Source organism: Lissotriton vulgaris, chromosome 5, assembly GCF_964263255.1.
Source record: "Lissotriton vulgaris chromosome 5, aLisVul1.2, whole genome shotgun sequence".
Taxonomy (NCBI): Eukaryota; Metazoa; Chordata; class Amphibia; order Caudata; family Salamandridae; genus Lissotriton; species Lissotriton vulgaris.
In genome coordinates this window covers 455,357,344-455,376,963 of record NC_141693.1, presented here as the reverse complement: position 1 = coordinate 455,376,963, position 19,620 = coordinate 455,357,344, and the positions used below count along the sequence as shown (strand labels likewise).

Below are 19,620 nucleotides of genomic sequence, written 5' to 3'. Positions count from 1 at the left end.
TGCAATGCATGTTATGCCTATGCGTGAAGCTGCACCCTTGTATGTTCCACCGAAAGGGGAAGGTACAGATGATGATAGAAGGTCAAAAGATGCGAAGGGATATTTTGTATATAATTGGGTGTATACGCCTTGGAATAGAGCGGATGTTATGGCATTGAAAAATTCTCTACCTGATCTTCGTAAGAATCCGGCAGCATTTTACGAGGGGGTGGAAGGGGCTATTTCATCTTGTGTGATGACTCTGGTTGATATAGATTTGTTCTTTGGGTTAATACTTCCGCCTGATATGTGGAGACAAATTCGTAAGAATAATGATGAGACAGTACTAGGGGGTACATGGAAAGAGATTAATCAAGCTGACCTAGAAAGGAAACCAGCATGTAAGCCTTGTCAGTTGATTTTGGACCTTCCAGCGGCTATTTTGATTAAATTAAAAACGCTTGTTCCTTCTAAAAAGATAGATTGGACCATGTTAGCTTCGTGCAAACAAAAACCTGATGAAACGGTTTCAGATTTCTTTACACGCTTTGAGGAGGCATTCCATGATTACAGTGGCCAATCTTTAACAGACGATACGGGTCGGCATTTGTTCGTAGATAAGTATGTGGCTAATCTCCTGCCGGAGATTGCAAAGCGATTGAAATCGAGCGAAAGTTCCTGGGCCACGGCGACCCCTGCGTCTTTGTTAACTATGGCTCAGTATTATGAGCGGCAGGAGTTGGAGGCTAGAGAAAGTGTTGATAAAAAGGCAAAAGAATTGAAAATGAAGGTGATGTTGGCGCAGGTTCGGGGAACACAGGGTAGAGGGAATGATAGACGTAGACGAGGTGGAGGGAATACGTCGTATGGTCGTACGGATATTGCGGAGGATCAATGTGCGTATTGTAAGGAGTTTGGTCATTGGGCTGAGGATTGTCCGGTATTACGGGAACAACGTAGCCAGCGTGGTCGAGGGAGTGGTAGGTCGCGGGGTGGTTATACGGGAGCGAGAGGTGGCGGAGGTGATCGTGGAAGGGTTGAGCAAGGGGGCCGTGGCCAGGATGAACGAAATGCTTTTGATAGACGGAACCAATATCAGATTTCAGAGGGTGAGAATGTGGAGCATCAGGATTATGTGCATGCGTAGGATTGCGTAGGATGGGGTGCGGAGCCAATTGAAGTGCCGGTAGATCAGGAAGGTCCATAAGTAACAGCGGGCATTTTGGGTTCTACTGATCAATTCTTAGTCGACACTGGAGCTACTCGTAGCGCTCTGTCAAAGAAATTGGTTCCGAGGGCTCCCCTGTCTGGCGAAATGATAACATGTGTAGGGTTTGATGGCACACCCTCCCCTAGCCCTTTGTCCAAGCCCCTTGCACTCTGTCTTGATACATTTTTTAGTTTTGGCCAATTTCTGTTATCTCCCTATACCCCAGATAATATCTTGGGCCTTGATTTGCTTAAATATTTTCGAGCAACGATCCGGTGTTCTCCTGAAGGAGTGCGGGTTATTCTGAATGATAACTACCCTGATCCGAATAGGTTCTATACTATATCAGACATTCCCGCTTTGGCCTCTCTCCCGCACACGTTATGGGCGATCTCAGGCACGGATGTGGGGGAGATGCGTATTCCACCCATTCATATTACTGTTAAGGAGGGGGCCTCTCTGCCACGGGTGCCACAGTACAAAATTTCGAAGGAAGGAGAAATTGCCCTGACACACATTGTCCAAGATCTGATTGCGGCTGGGGTGGTGGAAGAGGTTTCTTATAATGTTTGTAATAGCCCTATTCTCCCGATTCTTAAAAGAGATACTGATGACAAAATCTATCGCTTTATTATTGACTTGAGAGAGATCAACAAAATTGTCGTTCCCCAATACCCGGTGGTGTCCGATATTACGACCTTGCTTACGCTGGTACCACCAACGGCTACGACCTTTAGTGTAATTGATTTGAAGAATGCTTTCTTTTCTATCCCTGTCCATCCCGATAGCAGATACCTGTTTGGCTTCATGTTAAATAATAAATCATATAGATTTTGTCGTGTTCCCCAAGGTTACACTGAGAGCCCGAATATCTACAGCCAGGCTTTGAAACGACAGCTTGATTCCTTTGAGCTACAATCGGGGGTTGTTCTGATCCAATATGTGGACGACCTCCTGCTTGCCGCAGATTCTTATACGCAATGTGAGGAGAGTACGATTGCATTGCTTTTCTTTTTGGCACGGAATAATCACAAGGTTTCTAAGAAAAAGCTTCAATATTGTAGACCCAAGGTGACCTACCTCGGTCATCTTTTGTCTAAGGAGGGACGTGCATTAACATCAGATCGAATCCAAGCAATTTTAGATACACCAGTCCCCCGCACGCAAAGAGATGTACGAGCATTCATAGGGTTAACGTCCTTTTGTAGGCAGTGGATAATGGGGTTTTCGCACATTATCAAGCCTCTGTTAGCGTTACTGTCCAAAACGACACTAATGCCCCTTGAATGGACAGATGAATGTCAAAATGCTTTTGATCAATTGAGGCAAGCTCTTTGCTCTGCACCTGTATTAGGTACACCAGATTATACGAAGATCTTCACATTGTACGTGCACGAGAAAGATGGGTGCGCATTATCAGTGTTAGTGCAGGCACACGGGGACAAGCAGAGGCCATGTGCATACTTCTCTGCCATTCTTGATCCTGTAGCGCGAGGGTTACCTGGGTGTTTCCGAGCAGTCGCAGCAACAGCAGTAGCAATACGGCAGAGTGAGGGAATAGTGTTATCGCACAAATTGTTGGTGTTGGTTCCTCATGCAGTAGATGCCCTGCTAAACCAAACAAAGACCCAATATCTCACTAGTGCACGGTTAACAGGATATGAGCTTACCCTGTTGGCGCCACATATCACACTAAAAAGATGTGCTACTCTGAACCCTGCTACTTTATTGCCCTATCCGGTCGAGGAGGGTCAGGAAGAAAAACATCATGACTGTGTTTTCCTGACCGAGGAACAGACAAAGGGTCGTGTTGACTTACAGGATATGCCGCTTCCAGATGTGGATGGGGAACTGTGGGTTGATGGATCATGTCTGAGGCTGCCAGATGGCACGACTTCCGCAGCCTACCCAATAACGACACTTAAGACAGTGGTAGAAACAGCTAGAATACCACAGAAATCGGCTCAAGCAGCGGAGCTGATAGCCCTGACAAGAGCCTGCGAATTGAGTGCTGGCCTATGTGTGAACATATACACAGACAGCCGGTACGCCTTCGGAGTAGCACATGACTTTGGTCTACTCAGGAGAGAGCGTGGGTTTTTAACTTCTCATGGAGAACACATTATGCACGGAGAATTGGTGCGTGATCTCCTAAATGCGTTGCTTTGCCCAAAGAAAGTAGCGATCATAAAATGTAGCGCCCATAAAAAGATCACTGATGAAGTGGGAAAGGGAAATGCCTTTGCGGACAGCATAGCGAGACAAACGGCTATGTCCCGAGCTAACTCCCCCATGTATGTGACCAAATCCCAAGCAGAGCGATGGAATGATGCTAGGGCGGAAATATTAGACATTCAGAAATCAGCTACTGAATCAGAACTTGCGGCATGGGCAACTGACGGGGTGCTAGACGATGAAGGGTGTTGGAGAAGCAAAGACATGGAGAAATGGAAATTGCCTGCAGCTTACTTGCAAGCGATGGTCCAAATGACACATGGGTTAGCGCACGTGGGAGCTCTTGCAATTACTCGATTGTTAACACGAGTTTGGGAGCATCCCGAGATAGCTAATACAGCCAAGAGAGTAGTGCAGACCTGTTTGGTATGTTTGCAGCACAATCCTGCTAAGGGGACCCTTACTCCGAAAGGAGGGTTCGTTCCACCTTCTGCACCATTCGAGGTACTCCAAATGGATTATATCCAGCTTGAGCGCTGCAATAACCTTAAGTATGTCCTAGTGGTGGTATGTGCTTTTAGCAAATGGGTTGAAGCCTTCCCCACGAAAGACAATACAGCGCTGACAACAGCTAAGGTTTTGCTCAAGGAGTACTTCCCTCGATTCGGAGTTTGCAAATTTTTGTGGAGCGACAATGGGCCTCATTTTGTCGGGAAAATTGTGGAATACGTGCTGAAGGGGTTAGGAATCCAGCAGAAGTTTCATGCTGTGTTCCACCCTCAGTCAGCAGGTCTTGTGGAGCGGTATAATGCTACGTTGAAACTAAAACTGGCTAAGATCGTGGCGTCCACGTCATTGAAATGGCCGGATGCTTTACCGCTGGCATTACTCTCTCTTAGGTCAGTACCCCACTCTCGAACAGGCCTCACACCATATGAAGTGGTGTTCGGAAGGCCTATGAATATTTGGGGGGTGCCCAAGCCGCGATTAATACATGATGTGCCTTGTATAATGATGAACGATTATTTGGCACGATTAACAAATGATTTGCTTTCTATTCATCAACAGGTTCGAGAAGCGCTCCCTGACAACTCTACTGGAGAGAGCCATGATCTTCGCCCTGGCGATCATGTAATGATTAAATCGTTTGAGAGGATGAACAGCTTGGAACCGAGGTGGTGTGGCCCCGAGCAGGTCCTCCTGGCTACTCGCACGGCTGTACGAGTAACCAACAGAAAGCGGTGGATACACTCAACTCACTGCCGTCGTGTTTCTCCTGACCTGGTGAATCCTGCTGTGTTGACTGACTACAAAGAGATTCTGGATAAAGAAAAGAGCCCAGCAGTGACATCGGCCGAAGTTGAGGGAGCCTTCCCGGACCACACCGATTCTGGACGAGAGCGCTACAATTTACGGCCACGATAAGAAGATTTATTTTTGGGGTTGTTTTTTGAACTGGTTGGTAACCGCTCCAGGTTTGTGAAACGGAAACCGGGAATTCCAAGGGGGGGGATCAGTTTTGCCAAGTGTAGCGACACCCGTCTTGGCCCGGAGAAGAAAACAACGGCTACCTCGGAGCTCAGCACCGTATTTTTTCTTTTTTTAGGTATAATATATACATATGTACATTTGAGAACTTGTGCACTTCCTGAACTTTTGAACATTTAAGACTTTTTGAGCTGCAATTGAACTATGGCGTCGTCTGCATCACGGGATAAACGCATATTGGGTGCCATTCTTTTTGTTCTAACGATTGTGGTAATAGCAGTGATAGCCTGGGTAGTTGAACTTGTGGTACCTGTACATGAACATTTGCTGCCGACTACCCCGGCTCCATCTGAACATTTTCACTTCACCCTGCCTTACCATGAAGAACGGCACCGACAAACTTATCTGAACAATAGCTTCATCCAGATCCTACATCATACGCATAATATGACCAATACTTCAAATTGTTGGGTGTGTGGGATGTTACCGGGACACCAGAAGAAAGGGGGCACTCCACTTATTCCACTTCCGTTCTCACATAATGGATCCTGCAACGCCTGGTACACCCTGCTCTTTACTTTGAGATGGCCAACCAAAGGGGGGGTGCTTTTCCGTTTAAATAAAGTGTGCTACCATGATCGAGATGGGTATCCGCAAGCTGACGGTACTAGATTTGAATGGGAAGAATACCGGCCTGACAATATCTCTGCCCCTCGTGTTTACAGTAATCAACGTAACATAAATGTCTCCAGCTCACATGTTATAAATGTCATTGCTACGAAAGCTGATCTATGTATACGTAATAAAGGCACGATTTCGGTTGGGAAAAGCGAATGTAATAACACGATAACGTTTGACAGTCCGAATGGTATATCATTTGTAGCATCACGAAACACGTATTTTATTTGCGGAACGAAGGGTTACCATCAGCTCCCTTTGGGATGGTTAGGTACTTGTTATGTATCCTTTGTACTGCCTCCTGTATTCATTGCCCCACCAATGTACCATAATGACTATATTTTGTATCACGATTTCATACTGAACCGTGTTAAACGTGCTGTTGTGTTAGATGACATAGACCAGACAGACACTGCTTTGCAACAGTATGTGGATTTTAATCTTGGACTGTTTTCATTTGTTGCGGCAGCTCTAAATAGTCGGAAAATACGAAGACTAACTCGTGTAGTTGAGGCTGTAGCAAATGACACTGCTATCGCATTGGGGAACATTACTGAGGAATTGCAGATCTCTAGAATTGTTACGTTACAGAACAGGATGGTTTTAGATGTAGTTCTAGCCGACCGTGGGGGGGCATGTAGAATTATCGGAAGTAGCTGCTGTGTCTACGTACCTGACAACTCACCATCCGTTTATGATGCAATTTCTAAACTACATAAAATTGCTGCAGAAATACATCCAGATAATGGTACTTGGACTCTCTCAGGGTGGTTCTGGTCAATGCTCACCACTTGGGGTTGGAAACTGCTAACGATTTTATGTATTCTTGTGGGGATACTGTTTTCTATATGTTTATGTATTCAATGTGGTCTAGCTTTGTGTTCTATGTGTTTATCGGCGTGTATACCATCAAGACGAGCTCTTGCTCATGACAAAATGATGCTTCATAAAGAAGTAACTCAGATAATGTTGATCGATATCGAAGATGAACACCCAGATTATGTTCACTATGAGGTAGCTTCAGCTGAACGCTAAAAGGGTCGTCTGTCGTAATTTGATGATGGCCGAGTTAGCGTTTAACTGTAGCTACACGTTTCATTCTTATATTGGCCAAACTTGAAAACGGCATTTTGCGTGTTACGGCGGCCATCTTAGATCATGAGCGGCCTCGTGGCCAGTATGGCCTTAAGTCCGTTGTCCGTGCCATTGACCACTTGAGTTTGACCAGCAACAGGCTATTTTTAGTAACGGTCAAGCCTGTACATGCGCAGTCCACATTGACCAGTCACCTCTTAGGAATGTGTCGCAAACTGACCAGTGGGTTTGAAACCCTCCAATGAGCTGGCAGTGTTCCAAAACATGACCATATATGTCCATAATACTCTGTAACTTTGTACCGCCTGTTCTTTTTATTACCTGTTAAACGTATAAAAGAGGGGGGTCACACCGATGTTCGGTGTGATACTTCTTGCATTACCGAAGGGTGCTGTAGGAATGTACCACCACCCCATGGGGTCTTAATAAACTTGTTATTTGCATTTTTCAGTTTCCGTGCCAACAGTTCTTTCAGTGTAAGTGGGTTATCTTCGGAACATGTAGGCCTTGGGAACCCAATACCACACCAAGAACAGTTTATCTGCTCGGGATCCATCTAGACCGTCCATAACACCTAGGAGAAGGCGCATGGTGTCGTGGGGTACATGCCAGCCCAGGATATGTGTGCTTTCGGATTCTATTTTGTGAGTCGGGGCAAGACCAGACCATATGATAGAAGTCTGCTCATTGTTGTTTGCAGAGTGCGCATTTGGACGAGGCACGCAGCCCTGCTCTATGTAGTCGTTCCGGGTTGAGGTATGCAGTGTGGAGGTAGTAGATCTGAATGAGTCGAAGTTTTGTGGAGGCAGTGTCAAATCTCTTAAATACAAATATATTAAAGTTGTTACCAAATGTGCTCACAAATAGGTACATGCCCAAACAGGAAAAAAGTTATTCTATCTTAATAAGGCGGGAAAATCTCTGGTGGCTTACTTGAAATTTAAAAGAAATGCTACCTCTTTCGCCTCAGTTAAAGACTCTTCAGGTTCCCTGAAAAACAAAACAACAAGTATTTTATACATTTTTAAGGAATTTTATCCTTTCCTATATACTCCCTCTAAACCCTCTCCTAGGTAGGCATGTCTACAGTTCTTAAACTGTCGTTCAATAAAGGAACTTCCAGAGCCCTATATACTCCAACTTGAGAAGCCAATCACTAAGAAGGAGATCCTAGAAGCAATCAAACTTATTCCAAGTGGTAAAGTACGTGGTCCTGATGGCTTTCCAACTGGCTTTTACAAAACATTTGCTAACACCCTGATCATCCCATTGGAGATTGTGCTTATCCCTTCCGCCTCATCTGGTGTGGTATCTGGCTCAACGGCTGAGGCTACAATTGTTGTCATTTTAAAAGAAGGAAAACACCTTCTGTCCCCTAACATTTTTAGACCCATTTCATTGATTAATATGGAAGCAAATTTCTATGCCAAGATACTGGTTAGGCACTTCGAAACAAATATAACTAAATTCACCCACCGCTCCCAATCGGGTTTTGTAAAAGTTAGACTGATTAGTGATAACATTCATACATTTTCCCATATTATTGAAAAGGCCTCTCTCTCTCAATCTCCCTCCTCTACTGCTATTACCCTACAAATGCCGAAAAGGCCTTTGACAAGGTTGCAAGGCCATATCTGGAAGCAGCAGTACATCGCTACAACCTAGGAGAACGTTTCCTAAAAATTACCATGGCACTTTAGGCAAACCCCCCAGCTGATATCCTGATTTCCTCAGAAGATCCTGAAAATGCCATCCTAGACATTATCAATGTCTTTTCCACATACTACGGATACTCACTTTACATAGGTAAGACAGTGGCCCTTCCTCTGAATATATACGCTGCCTCTCTTTTTGTGTGGGCAATTCGCGCCTACCCTGGAAAACAAATTCCTCAAAATATCTATGAATATGGTTTAATCATAATCTGGCAGACAAAATACAATGAACAAAAATCCCTAAGCAAAATAAAGGATTTATTGTCCAGCTGGTCTCCTAAATATATCTCTTGGTGGGACAGAGTGGATTCTCTCAAAATGATGATGACCCCTCTAGTGAACTACATATCATGTATGCTCCCCATATGTCTTTCTCAGGTGTCTTTTTCTTTCCTATATAAAATCACTTCTGCTTTAAGAAACCAAGGATTATCTTGAAAAAACTCAAGTTGGACGTAAATGAAGGTGGTTGTAGACTACCCAACTGGCTTTTATGGTCGCTCGGTGTTCTCGCTGGATGCAGCCTCCAGCTATATGCCCAGCATGGCTACTTATAGAACAACAATAGTGTTATCCCTGCACCCTGGCCGCACTGATTTCGATAACCACAATGCAATGAAGCACTATTCTAGACACTCGAACAGCATTAAAACGTGTCAACAAACAGCTGGGCAGTGACTTCACTAAATAAAAATCTGCCACTCCTTTCACAACTCTGATTGGTCCCACCTAGGAAAGTAAAGGTATTCATTTGGTGGAAGATCTGTACTCTGATAAACCAACCTCTTTCCTTGTCTAAACTACAGCAAAATATTATCTGGCTGATCTTGATTTTTTACAAGTTTCTGAAGCATAAGGCTAAAATCTCTAAACTGAGCCCACTGCAGCCTCCAAAACACGTCACCTTTCTATGTAAATTCCTTCAGGTAGGGCATGCTGCCTTGAGAATCTACAAATTATTACGCATACTGTTAACAACCTCTCATCTGAATTTCTACATATCTCCAGGCCTAGGACCATGACCTCTTATCTACACAGACATGGAGCAAAATCTGTTCTCATATCCTTCGTCACAAGCTTATACCTTTGCTGACCAAAACTAACATTTTTGCTTCTCTTTACCTTTATTGCACTCCAAACAAACATTTCAAAGTACAACCCTTTGAGACAGACATTTGTTGGTCTAGTGAAACCAACTGAGGTTATCCTGAACATAGGTTCTTCAAATGCTACTGCCTCACTTCGTTTTTTGAAACAATTCAGTCCCACCTGTGCACAATGTTCTGTGTCGACATTACCCTTTACTTCATATCCAATATTCTGGGTCTATATGCTACCCCCAACACTCTCCCACTATCTGAATTGGATTTAGCCCTTCTGGATCTCTTATTAACTATAGTCATCAAGGTTATCCTCATGGACTGGAAGGATTTTAACCATATTTCCTTCCACACTTGGTGGTCAAGGGTTACGTATCTTAGGGGTACTCACCTTACACAAATGTTGATAAAGGGCAACCCTAAAATCTCACAAAAAATATGGGGACATATTATCAAGGGATTTATCCCCGCTTTTTTGGCTTTAGAAGCCAAGAAAGTGGAGATAAAATTATCTCCCTATTAGCAACAGGGTGCTAACACGCAAATTCGCATGTTAGCACCCTTTTTCTCTAAGCTTCCCCTTGCATCTCTAATGAGATGCATAGGGGGCGTTCCAGAGAAAAATAATAGGAGAAATGTTGTTAAGCGACATTTCTCCTATTATCAAGGATTTCGCTAACTCTGTTAGTGATAAAAAAAAGCAGCGCTAACCGCGGTTAGCACTGCTTTTTTTACACCTGGTATTTTCCTGACTTAGCCATGATATCCTATGGAAGGTGGATATCATGGCTAATTTTGTGAACCCCTATTATCAAGCTAACGCCAAACTTTGAGAGATTATCGTTGGTTTTCCAGAGATAATCTCTCAATTGGCAGTTAGCGCAAGGATTTTTATCACTACTGAGATAAACCTTGCTAATAGCAAGTTATCTCTGCGATAATTTCCGGCGATGCTTAGCGTTAAAAAATTCGTTGCTAAGCATCGTTAGCGGTAAATATCGCTAAACGTTGGTAATATGCCCCATGGTCTTCACTTGAATATTTCTTCGTAACTCATCCCAACCTTCTACATCTCTTGCTCAATGACGTTATCTGTTCCTCACACTTGCTTTATGACATGCGCGAATCTCAGACGTTCTACCTCCTTTTCTTAATCTTCTTTTATTGTTTATTTCTATATGTTTTTGTCTTCCCATTTTATTTAGTAGTAGTTTGTACTGTGTAGATTTCAGGTTGAGTTTATTCGTGTACTACCTTATCGACAGTGTGGCAATATTAATACAGTGTTTACCATACGGGTGACCCTTTATTCATCCATCTGCTCAAATTATACCATGTGTCATCACCTTAGAGCCATTTGTTCCTGAATATATGCACTCTTATGGTATATTTCTGTTCATCTATTGTGAATACCTGTATTTCATGATGTTTCCTAAATGTTAACTTCCACCATTCTACTCATTTGTTTGGAAAACTCTTCTATGAAAACCTACTGAAATAAAAATGACAATAAATGAATAACTACTGAATGTACATTTTTGCCTTAAGTTTCCTATTTCTCTCACTTGGCAGAACAACAATGCCCAAATCTTTGGAGCCACATTTATCAGCATTTTGTGAAGGTGCAAAATCAATAAAAGTTACACAAACTGGTACAGAATTCTGATGTATAATTTACTTCCCAGAGCACAGTTTTGTATCCATTGGAAAGTTGCGTATAATTAAACAAGGAGTGCTTTGCATTACTTTTCATCAAGGGGCTGTCCCATGAGTAGTGCATGGGCATTCCCATGCTATTACCCACAGGTTTTGAAGCAAAGCCCTATCTACTAAAAAAACATTGCTTTTGTGCCAAAATATTACATGCTCTTCGGTGAGGGCCAAAGTAGCAGAAACGTTTTTCTCTAAACTCTTCACACTTTGCATATTTACTGCACTGTACAGCACACATGCAAAGTGAGAAAAGATTTAAAGTATGTCTGAGCCTAGTACTTTTGACTTTCAGCACAAGACCTGTGCTACACTTTGGTGCACATGTGTGTATGATGCTAGTTAGCCAGGAAGTGCGCTGGTGCTTGGGAAGAACGTAGCAGTGCCATATCTTTGTAGGTAACAGCGTTGTCTTGCTCTCTCACGCAATGTGTTGCTTGCTAAACTGCATTGTGCCAAATATTAGTAAACCTGCCCATTCATGTTTTTCTTCAGGTTTTCCTGTGATCTATGATTATGCAGTCCTCGTGAATAGACATTCTGCTGCCTGGAGTGTTTGATGTCTACACTGGTAGCTTTGCATAACTATGATTTTGTTTTCTCCTCTATTCCCTTACAGGGCATACCAAGGCATCTTCTATTCACGGATGGGGAGCCTAACTCAAAAAATCTAGTGTCGCAGTATGACGATAATTTCCTCAGACATGGGAATTGCATCCTGCCTCCTCTTCGCCACTGGGACAGACAAACCCAAGGATGGATTCCTGAGCGATCTGATTATCCCATTCGAGGTGCATTTCTGTCTCTCAGATTATAGAATATACAGTATTCAGTAGAATCTCACGGTCCACTGAGGTCACTCTTGTTCCAACTACCAGCATCATTAGTAGATATTTATGTAAAATTCAAAATACAACCTTTGAAAATGTTACTCCTGAAAGATAGGGAAACGTGAATTCCAACCTCAGACATCATTTATTGTCTGTACCTAGAATTTCATGGAGTGGCGGCTGACACAATGAAGAGGTGGTGAGGCAGGTGGGGGCAGCGTGGGGAGTGTGGGACGGCGAGCAAGGGGAGTTAATAATTGAAAAGAAAAACAACTTACCTGAAGCTGCCGGTCAGATTGCTCCTCGGTGCTCTGCTGCTTCCTGGTCCCAGCAGACTCTAGGACAGCCGCGGAGACTCTCTGTGCGATCTCATGCGATGAGAGCAGCGTGGCGATTGGCCTGAGCAGGTTGGTTTGACGCTCATCTCAGGACAGGGAGTCTGTGCTGTTTCTTCAACCCAGCTGTTCAATACAGCTGGGTTGGAGAAACTCAACTGAGCATGTCTGTTTGGCCGGCCCAAGACGGCAGACCAAACAGACATGCGCACTTAGAAGTGCAATCCACTCCTCCCTTCCATGGCCCGGTCCTGCCCCTCCCCACACACGCTAGCTCAGCCAGCAGGTGAAAAATCAAATGATGATAGAATATCGTATTTTTTCACCCGCTGGCTCTGAGCTAGTGGGGTGATGGTCCTCCGCCATTGCGGAGAAGCCGCTCCTGATTTGATGTAATGGCGCGACATGTCTCATTCAGAACTTTTCCAACCCAGACTTAATAACATTGACTGGTGCTATCAATAGTATCAAAGAAGGGACCCTACTAAGGTCAGCAGTCTTGCGGAGAACCATTTGCCTCGCTCTAGCTGTTCTCTGGTTAATTGTACACCTATGTACAATTGTGATCGATGTTGTTTTAAAACCCTATTGTTCTGCAGCAAATTGTATCCCTAGATTTAAATATTTACACACCACAACTGACCACAGGAGACACAAACAAGGGAATTGGCTTATTTGTTTTTCTGCACTTAACTCGCCAGCTTTTACAGATTTACAGCTGACTTATTACTGTAAATGGGAGTAACTTGGGCTTGTGTATGATACATAGGGCCATAAGTACAAGGAAATGGCACAGCGCTGCAGCAAATTTCGCAGCGCTACACTGCGTCTTTTCCAAAATGCAGGGATGCGCCATATTTACAAGAATATGGCGCAACCATGTGTTCAAAATAGCTGCCTAGTGCCAAAACAGGCACCCTTGTGCCATAGTGCAAGGGTGCCTGCTTTGCATGTATGATTGTTTTTGTGCAGGTAGGTGTCCGTTCCTGCACATAAACAATCAGTAATGGTGATTTACTACTTAGAAGTAGCAAATCACCATTATTTAATGATTGTTTTTGTGCAGAAAGAGACACCTTCCTACACAAAAACAATCATTAATGGTGTTTTGCTCTTTCTATGTATGCTGCAGAAGTATTTCTCCATGTTGCGCCAATTTAACGCCTATTTTGCATGGTGTTAGTTTTTGGCACCGCTTTTACAATATGCTGCAGGCCATTGCGCCACAGAAACTTCGAAAAAAGTGATGCTCCAGTGGCGCAATCCCCATGTACATATGCCCCATAGCATTTACAAAAGTTTTAAAAAACTGGTGTAAATCAGCGATTTAAGGGGCATACGTACAAGGAAATGTTGCAGCGCAGCACTACGGAAAATGTAGCTCCATACGGCATATTTCCAAAACACAGGGATGCAATGTATCTACAAGAATATGCACCAATCTTGCGCCTGCTTTTGCATGGTGTTAGTTTTTGCAGCTATCTTAGATTTACAGATATTTGTAGGTCTAGGGCAACATCAAAAAGCAGTGCAACACCTATTGCACGCCCCTTTCACTCAGATACCTGCATGAAAGGGTAACATATTTACAAAGCAGCATTAAGCCATGCAAAGTGGCTAAACACCGCTTTGTAAATAAGTTGCAGGGCACTGTGCCACCAGTACGTCGAAAAAAGTGACTTCCTGTGTCGCAATCCCCTTGTACATATGCTCTTAAGAGTGCATAATTTACATGTTGATTTGCACATGCTTATGTTTTTTAACCCCTTCCCCGTGGGGCTAATTCCCCCGCTGTGCTCGTGATCAGCAGCACGGTGGCGCTGTGCTCATGACGTGCTGAGCTTGTCATGACCACGCCCATTTCTTAGACCGCCCAGCACAGCAGGGGAATTATCCCAGCGTGGCGCAACGGTCATGACGAGCTCAGCTCGTCATGAGCACAGCGCGACACTGCCTAATGACGAGCTGAGCTCGTTATGAGCACGGATGAGGTTAAGTGTGTTTGTGGGGTGGATAAGGAAATCTTATAAAAAAATAAGGTTCCACGCCACTCAGGTGAAACTTGTTTGGAATTTAGAAAAATGCTTACGTACATTTCCAAAATGTATCTGTCCACTTAAGATACAAGTGGAAAGCCCATAAGTACTTGTTTCAGAGAGTGCAGTGAGGAAAACTACTAAACCCAGTAGTTGCAGAAAATATTTTATGGCGAGAGAAGAAAACATTAACAAAGTTATCCGATTCCAAATCTGCATTTTTTTAGGTGCATTTACGAAATACATGAGTTTAGGGTAAAGAAAACGTAGGGGTGGATTTACAAGCCCTTGCGCCACTTTTGCGTCGCTTTTCCCATGTTAAAAATGACACAAAAGTGGCTCAAGGGACTTGTAAATAAGACGATACAAAAGGGGATGATGGACGGAGCGTTTGAGCCAATCAAACACTCACCCCCAGTCAACTGATCTGGGTTTAATCCATCACCATTCTTTAGCTCACTCTTCCACCCCAGTTCAGACATGGCCATATGCAAATCAGTCTGACCCTGTGCCTCATGGGAACAGTCCAGCCCGAACTGCCAAGCCATGTCTTCCCTGGACTGGAAACAAGCATCCTGGGACCGGTTTCGGATTCATAATCCTCATCAACCAGGCTATCTTGAATTCAGTGGCCAAGTGAGCAAGGGACTCACGTCTGAGCATACCCTGCCAACTTAGGGCGAACAAAGCGATACAAAAGGGGATGATGGACGGAGCATTTGAGCAAATCAAACACTCACCCCCAGTCAACTGATCTGGGTTTAATCCATCACCATTCTTTAGCTCACTCAGTCACCCCAGTTCAGACATGGCCTTATGCAAATCAGTCTGACCCTGTGCCTCATGGGAACAGTCCAGCCAGAACTGCCAAGCCATGTCTTCCCTGGACCGGAAACAAGCATCCTGGGACCGGTTTCGGATTCATAATCCTCATCAGCCAAGCTATCTTGAATCCAGTGGCCAAGTGAGCAAGGGACTCACGTCTGAGCATACCCTGGACTGTTCCCATGAGGCACAGGGTCAGACTGATTTGCATAAGAATGGTGATGGATTAAACCCAGATCAGTTGACGGGGGGTGAGTGTTTTATTTGCTCAAATGCTCCGTCCATCATCCCTTTTTGAATCGCTTTGTTCGCCCTTAGTTGGCAGGGTACTTCTACATCCTTTGGAATTTAAGCATAATGACCAAATAGATTAAGTCAAAAAAACACAATCTAATAATGCCTACAAAGTGCAAAGAAAGGTCCAGAGGCATGAATAGGAAATGCAACAAATGTTTTAAGGCTAAAGCATCTGCTTTACACATCTAAGAAATAACAAGCATTGGTAAATCATCGGTTTCACCTATGTAACGAATAAAGATCACTTTTCATCAATCATCATCCCGGAGAAGGAAAGAGCTCCCTGACAGATAACACTGGAGTGGAGAGGATGTGGTGCAGCAGCCAGAGCTGCTGACTGAAGAGCTGGTTATCCCTGTTCAAGTCTCTGCAGCGCTGAGCAACATCCTGTGATTCTATGTAATCACTTAGGGGTAGATGTATCAAAGCAATTTTAGTCGCAAAAGCTGCGATTCGCAAAAAAGCAGCATTTGCAACTACAAATTCGCTAAACGGTATGTATGAAGAAAATTGCATAGCAAAATTAAGGAATCGCTAAATTTGCGATTCCTTAATTTTGCGTAAGCATTTAAGGAATCGCAAATTGCGATTCCTTAAATGCTATGTGTCAAGCATTCAATTATTGCGATTTCTCTTTAAGAAATCGCAAATTACCACCAACTTTAAGTTGGTGGTAATTTGCGATTTCTTTCACAAATGCACATTTTGGCATTTGTGAAGGAGCTTTAGTAGAAGTATCATAAATGCATGCAGCCAGGGGAATATAACAACAAAATAAAAAAGTTCCACACAAAAGCGAATAAACACAGGATTTTGGCTATGGGAACTGATAAAATCCCCCTTTTAAGATATATTAAATACTAGATATTTCACAAGCACATCGCAAGCGATACCTAAAAATGAGTAAAACATTTGCAATTAACAAAAATACATACCTACATTTACTGCAGTGGAAATATAGATTAAATCTACTCCAGCCAAATCTCGGAGTAAGTCAAACCCCCCACATGGCCATCCATTTGTACAGTAACTAAATCCTATAGAACCCTATAGTGTCAGCAAATTAAATTAACAGTACCAAAACATAAGTACAAATATAAGATATTTAGGGGTATATTTACAAAGAAAAGATGCAGCATGACCCAGGAAGCAATTAGCAGTGCTGCACTGCATCTTTTAAAAAATACAGTGGTGCACCGTATTCACAAGAATATGGCGCACCCCTGTGTTTTTCCTTGCACCTGCGTTAAAAGCTACCTAACGTCAATGCAGACACCCTTGTGCCATGGTGCAATGGTGGCTGTGTTGCAGGGATGATAGTTTATGTGCAGTAAGGGACACCTTCCTGCACATAAACAAGAATTAAAGGTGATTTGCTCCTTCTATGAGTGCTGCAGGAGGCTGCACACATAGAAAGAGCAAACAATGAGGAGAAATAAAAGTATTTTTCCTTATGGTGCCACTCTAATGCCTGCTTTTCAATAGTGTAAGTTTTTGGTGCTGCCTCGAATTTACATTTCCTTGTAAATCTGGGGCAGTATAAAAAAGCAATGGGTGTTGCGGTAGAACGCCCATAGCAGCACCCATTTCCCGCCTCGTTGATGCAGAAAACTGATTGAAAGGGTATGAAATAAAAAATGCAGCATTAAGCCACGCTAAGTGGCTTACCGCCACATTGGAAAAATGGGGCCTTGCATTGCACCACTGGAGCGTCATAAAAAGTGACACTCCAGTGGGTCAACACTCTTGTAAATATGCCCCTAGAATGGTATAAACAGATTTTGAAGGGTGCGTTGTAATTTTCAAAAGTTTGGGAAATTCTGTTTTTCAATCGCAAATAATGTGTTTGTTTCTCACATCACCCTCTGAACTGCCTATTTCACTATACTGTTGAGACACACTGGGGCATATTTACGAAGAAATGGCGCAGCGCGGCACTGTGAACAATTTAACAGCTCCAAGCAGTGTCATTAAAAAAATGCAGGGATGCACCTGTGGAAAACGTGAAATATTTTACTTGGCATAAGCTGCAGCCATTTTGGCTGTGGGGTCCATTTAGGTTTCCTTCGTAATTCTTTCGTCTTTTCACTCTGCTTGTGCTATTTACTTTAGTTGACTTCCTGACTCAGCTAAAAGCAATGTACGTGCTGAGAGTTGTAGCTGCCAGTACATCTGCCATCAGCATTTCTGCTCACCCTCCACTTTTTATTTTGTCCTCATTTTCTACCATGGTACCATGGGTATAACAGGTCTACCGTATCAATCTCGCTGTCTCAGTAAAAAACTGGTAGGGATTATATATTGGTTCGGGACACAAAACCCTTCAGCGAAGATTAACAAACATCAAGACTTGCACACCAAGACCAAGCATACATGGAGACTGCCTTTGTCCAATGAGGAAGAGAGGCCAGGAAAAATAGAGACCAAAGCAGCAAAATCATTGGACCCGGGAAAAAAAAACCCCAGACTAATAATTCCACTTAAGCAAATGCCAAAAAGCTCTTTTATTGCGGTTCCCAGATCTTACCGGATCAAGTTTGGAGACCTGCAAAATGGAAGCTTGTCAGTCCAGAAGTGTAGGAGGCCGTTGATCTTTCCACCTCTTACATATCTCTCTTCTGGCCAGTAAGATGGAATAGAAGAGGAGATTATTTGCCGGGCTCCGGGCTCCATCTACCACTCCAAAAACTGCAAGAGGTAGATCAATTGAAATCTGGGAGTCCAAAGACAAGGACAAAAGGTTGCTGATAGAGACTCAGAAGGCTGAAATGGAGGAACATTCAAAAAACATATGAGCATCTGTTGCTGCTACTAATCCGCACCTAGCACAATCTATGGAGGAATTTTGCCAACCTTTGTGGTGAGTAGTATGCTCTATGGAGCGTAAACAGATGGTTCCTACGCAACCATACAGGCTTCACAATGTCTCACAGAACCTTGAAAGAAGCAAGTCAACGATCTCTTAAGTTGCAATCCACTAGAGAGAAGCCCCATCCCACTTTGCTAATCATGTAATTTTCATCTGCCCTTGTTTGCTGAGAACTATTCCTAAAACTTGTTCTTCCTATTTCTGTTCACGTGCTTACACTGCACCAAACATGTATAAAAAGGGCACTGGTTTGTGAAGCCAGTGTACTACCTCAGGCAGCACTTGAGAGTGCTGTGTGGACGTGGTCCCACTCATGAGTGATTAATAAACTTGTTATTTATTTCCTACTCCAGTGCTGATCTCTACTTTGTTGGTTTTTGTACCCGTGGTCAAAAGGGTGACCCTACACCAGTGTACCCCTAGAAAGGTATATTTCCACAAACTGTATTCACGAGAATACTGTGCACCCCTGCGTTCCCCCTTTCCCCGGCCCTAAAAAAGCTGTCTACTGCCATTGCAGAAACACTTGCGCCATGGTACAAGGGAGCCTTTGTTGCAGGGATGATTGTTTATCTGCTGGAAAGAACACATAAATAATAAACAACCATTAAAGGTTATTTGCTCCTTCTATGTGTGCTGCATAATGCAGGTCATATAGAAAGTGCAAAAAATGAGGAGAAATAATACAGTGGACGCTTAAAAAGGTGGTGGCCCTGGGATGATTGACAGCCTCATACACTCTTGAAAGGGCCCACCAGGTGCTGGCTGGGGATATCTTAATTCACAAAGCTCGTTCTGATTACTCATTCGTGGTGGGTAATAGTAGAATGTCAATATCCCCTGATTACACACTCGAAGTATAACAGAAGCGAGCCTCCTTTTCGGAGGTCAGAAAGGCTTTGTGAGAAAAGGGCCTCCAGTATTTGCTGATCTACTCAGCCTGTCTCTGCATTGTAGTGGATGGAAAAACTCACTTATGCGACAACCCCAAGGTGGCATGGGAATGGGTGGAATCATTCAAAACGGAGGGCTCGCCTGTGGGGCGGGACCTAGCTGTGAACCCCCGAAGCCAGAGGCCCAAGAAACGATCAAAGAGACGCCTTGTGCTGGGCTCATCAAAGAAACCGAGCCCCTCCCAAACAGAACAAAAAGAGGAGCAGCATTACAGGCTTTAGCGGAGATAGTCTGTGCTGTGAGCCCTGCGTCAGAAGAGGCGGGGGAATCAAATAAAGGAACCAAGGGCTCAGAATCTGATTCATTCAGAGGGGATAGCCTACA

General features: G+C 43.6%; 1 protein-coding gene across 1 annotated transcript in view; it reads left to right on the top strand.

The window, feature by feature from the left end:
* CFAP107 (cilia and flagella associated protein 107) overlaps positions 1 to 19,620 on the top strand; it is a 222,268-nt gene that overhangs the window by 150,287 nt on the left and 52,361 nt on the right. The window contains exon 3 of the mRNA XM_086921890.1: positions 11,770 to 11,941. Coding sequence (XP_086778016.1) covers positions 11,770 to 11,941 — 172 coding nt within the window. The remainder of the gene's footprint in view (positions 1 to 11,769; positions 11,942 to 19,620) is intronic.